Here is a 3,881-nt window from a genome sequence, read left to right on the forward strand (position 1 = left end):
ATCTGTTTGCGATATTAAAGTTGGTAAAACATTATTCCTTCGTCACCATCCCACCAACTTCCTATTTGCAACTTCAAACATAAAATTATTAATAGTATGGTCCCTATGGTTTGGTCCATTTTGATCAAAACTTGTGTTAATTTGATTGAGTATGGCTGGAGGTTTGGAACTGTTATTTAATAATTATTTGGGATGTGACTTTTGGTAGTCAACTTTGGGGTTTGACTTGGCTTGGTCGCAGTAGGTGAGCCCCAACACAAAGGAGTCATCGTATGAAGCATCGTCATTCTTCATATAAAACTATAAAAGCAACCAAAACTCTTACCCATTTCAAACCAAATCAACACCGGCCACACCATTATCGCTCATTTCATCCAATACCAATTCTAACACATTTTCACAGGTATTCATTTCTTGCTTTCAATCCAAAAAGAAATACCGTTTTAGTTAATTTCACTAATTATGCAATGGTTTCAAATGCATTACGTACTAATCTGATCATGTTCTTACGGTTTAATTTTTATTCATGAACTGCAGTAAGGAGATGAAGATCGCGATTAGAGAATCAACGATGGTGAGACCCGCGGAGGAGACGCCGAGAATAAAGCTATGGAACTCTAACGTCGACCTCGTGGTTCCAAATTTTCACACACCGAGCGTCTATTTCTACCGGCCCTCCGGAGCCACCAACTTCTTCGATGCAAAGGTCATGAAGGATGCTCTGAGTAGGGCTTTGGTTCCGTTTTACCCCATGGGAGGACGATTGAAGAGAGACGAAGATGGCCGAATTGAGATCGATTGTCAAGGACAAGGCGTATTGTTTGTTGAAGCAGAGTCCGATGGCGTGATCGATGATTATGGTGACTTTGCCCCCACGTTGGAGCTCCGGAAACTTATCCCGGCGGTTGACTACTCCCTCGGAATCGAATCATATTCCCTACTGGTGTTGCAGGTTACTTACTTCAGATGTGGGGGAGTTTCGTTAGGAGTCGGGATGCAACATCATGCTGCAGATGGTGCATCAGGGCTGCACTTCATCAACACATGGTCCGATATGGCTCGTGGCCTTGACCTCAGTCTCCCACCCTTCATAGACCGAACCCTCCTCCGTGCTCAAGACCCACCACGACCCGTTTTCGAGCACGTTGAATACCAACCTGCTCCGCCAATGAAATCCACATCCGAAACCTCATCAGATGAAACCGTCGTCTCAATTTTTAAATTGACACGAGACCAACTCAACGTGCTCAAATCAAAATCGAAAGAAGATGGTAACACAATCAACTATAGCTCCTATGAAATGCTCTCCGGCCATGTTTGGAGGTCTGTGTGTAAAGCCCGCGGGCTGCCAGATAATCAAGACACCAAGCTATACATCGCCACTGATGGCCGGGCCCGCCTTCAACCCGCCCTACCACCGGGCTACTTCGGGAATGTTATCTTCACGACCACTCCGATAGCGGTAGCAGGCGAGCTTCAATCGAAGCCAACTTGGTATGCTGCTAGTAAAATCCACGATGCGTTAGTGAAGATGGACAACGATTATCTTAAATCAGCACTTGACTATTTGGAATTACAGCCCGATTTGAAGGCATTGGTTCGTGGTGCACATACCTTTAAATGCCCTAATCTTGGAATAACCAGTTGGGCTAGGCTGCCGATTCACGACGCCGACTTTGGGTGGGGCCGGCCTATATTTATGGGTCCCGGGGGGATCGCATTTGAAGGTTTGAGTTTTGTGCTACCAAGCCCGGTTAATGATGGGAGCTTGTCGATTGCCATTTCACTGCTAGCCGAACATATGAAGCTTTTCAGCAACTTCTTGTATGATATCTGAAATCTTGGATACATACGTTCTTTAAATTTGTTCATTATTGTATGATTTTAATTTTTACCCAAAGGGAAATACTTATGTTGAAACGAGCTTATAAATAGCTCCGTTGGTTAGAGTTTTTAACAGTTATTCAGCTTAAAATATTGATATATTTTGCACAAACATTTTATTCTTTCTATTTAGGCCGTCCGAAATATCCAAGACGAACATGCTCGTGGTCTACGTGGCCACGGAAAACGCTCGTGCGCACCACCCCGGCCATTTGTGGTCGGGTGTTTTCGTGGTCCACCATGATGCATGCGGCGGACAATCACGGCCAATGGCAGTCTTCCTTCCCTTTCTAGCCATTCGTCGGCCAAAAAGTTAAACTTTTAATATGTTTTTTTAATATATAAACATTACCTATATAAACACAACAATTACAACATTTACATTCAAACCATTCTCTTTTACACTCTCTTTAAAAAACATATTTATGGATTTTTTAAGAATTTCGATTCGGATGATGAGGGAGAATTCATCTCGACGTTCTTCAATGTTTTACAACACAGACATGATGAAAAAAGTTTGTATGTTTCACATTTAAGAGCGGCTATCAATCGAGATCGCCAAGCCGTACATGACTTATTAGTACATGATTACTTTGCCGATAATTGTCTTTATAATGATGACTCGTTCAGACGTCGTTTTCGTCTAAATAAGGTTGTATTTTTACGTATCAGTAATGCTTTAGAGGCCCGTTATGATTATTTTAAACAAAAATCCGATGCTAGAGGAAGAATGAGTTTTAGTAGTACACAAAAATGTGCGGTTGCACTTAGATATTTGGGATACAGTATAACCTTTAATGCATCCGACGAGTATTTGAAAGTATCCGAGAGGACCACTATTAATTGTGTAGATTGGTTTTGCGCATGTGTGTATGAGGTTTTTCACTAAGAATATTTGCATAAACCTACTGCAAATGATATTCAGAGATTATATTTGGCTCATGAAGAGCGACATGAATTTTCAGGAACGATTGGTAGCCTTGATTGTACGCATGTCGTATGGGGAAAATGTCCAAATGCATGGTGCGGTAAATTTACTCGATATGATATAGGTGAGCCAAGTATAATACTAGAAGTTGTTGCATCTCATGATTTGTGGATATGACATTCGTTCTTTGGAGTTGCGAGGTCTAACAACGACATCAATGTTCTTGGTCAGTCCCCTATTTTCAACGATATTTGGACCGACAAAACACCTGATAAGTCGTTCATGGTGAATGGGCATTTGTACAAATATGGTTACTACTTTTGTGATGGGATATACTCTGATTATTCAACATTCATGCAGGCATACTCGGTTCTGTGAAATGAAAAGCCAAAGTTGTTCACAAAAAAAAAAAGCAGGAATCAGCTAGTAAGGATATTGAAATGACATTTGGAGTCCTCAAGCAGACATGCCATGTAATGAAACACGCTACACGACTATGAGATAATGATATAATTAAACAAATGGTAAATGCATGTATTATAATTACTGAAAATGAAGGTAGAGCGATCTGCATGTATGATCCGAACGATGTAGTTATTCCAATTGAAGAGTGTACCCGGAACGACTAGATTTTAGCGTGAGTTGTTGAAATTCAGAACAATGAAACGTATTTCAATATTCGAGAAGATGTCGCGGGACATTTGTACCAACAAAACATGAAAGAAGATTAGTTTTATTTTTATTTTTTTTTATTATTTTTTATGTTTTGAATTTTTATGTTTGTTTGTTTTATTCTAGTTTTTTTTTGAAGTAATGTGGATTTTTAAATCAATGTATTATTTTTTATTGAATGAAAAAAATAGTTCAAAAAAATTGTATGGTGTTATTGTATTTTTGGATTAAAAAAATTTTAAAAAATGATGTGCAGTGGAGTGTTAGTAGTAGGTATCCTATAGTTTTAGTGGTTGAATGTGGTGATGATGTGATACCCACCACTATAGTGGTTAGTGGTAGATATTATGGATGATCTTATGCGTCTTACTAAATCAGTCTCAATCTTGATTTGATA

General features: G+C 39.6%; 1 protein-coding gene across 1 annotated transcript; it reads left to right on the top strand.

Moving 5' to 3' along the window:
* The first annotated feature begins 257 nt into the window (after positions 1-257).
* Positions 258-1,996, top strand: LOC145114735 (shikimate O-hydroxycinnamoyltransferase-like). Its single transcript, XM_079050809.1, has 2 exons — positions 258-403; positions 538-1,996. Exons 1-2 carry the CDS (start codon positions 273-275, stop codon positions 1,835-1,837), a joined length of 1,431 nt encoding a protein of 476 aa, XP_078906935.1. The 5' UTR covers positions 258-272; the 3' UTR covers positions 1,838-1,996.
* Positions 1,997-3,881: the final 1,885 nt, after the last annotated feature.

Source organism: Lactuca virosa, chromosome 5 (genome assembly GCF_052849685.1).
Source record: "Lactuca virosa cultivar CGN04683 chromosome 5, Lactuca_virosa_CGN04683_v6, whole genome shotgun sequence".
In the NCBI taxonomy this organism is placed as follows: domain Eukaryota; kingdom Viridiplantae; phylum Streptophyta; class Magnoliopsida; order Asterales; family Asteraceae; genus Lactuca; species Lactuca virosa.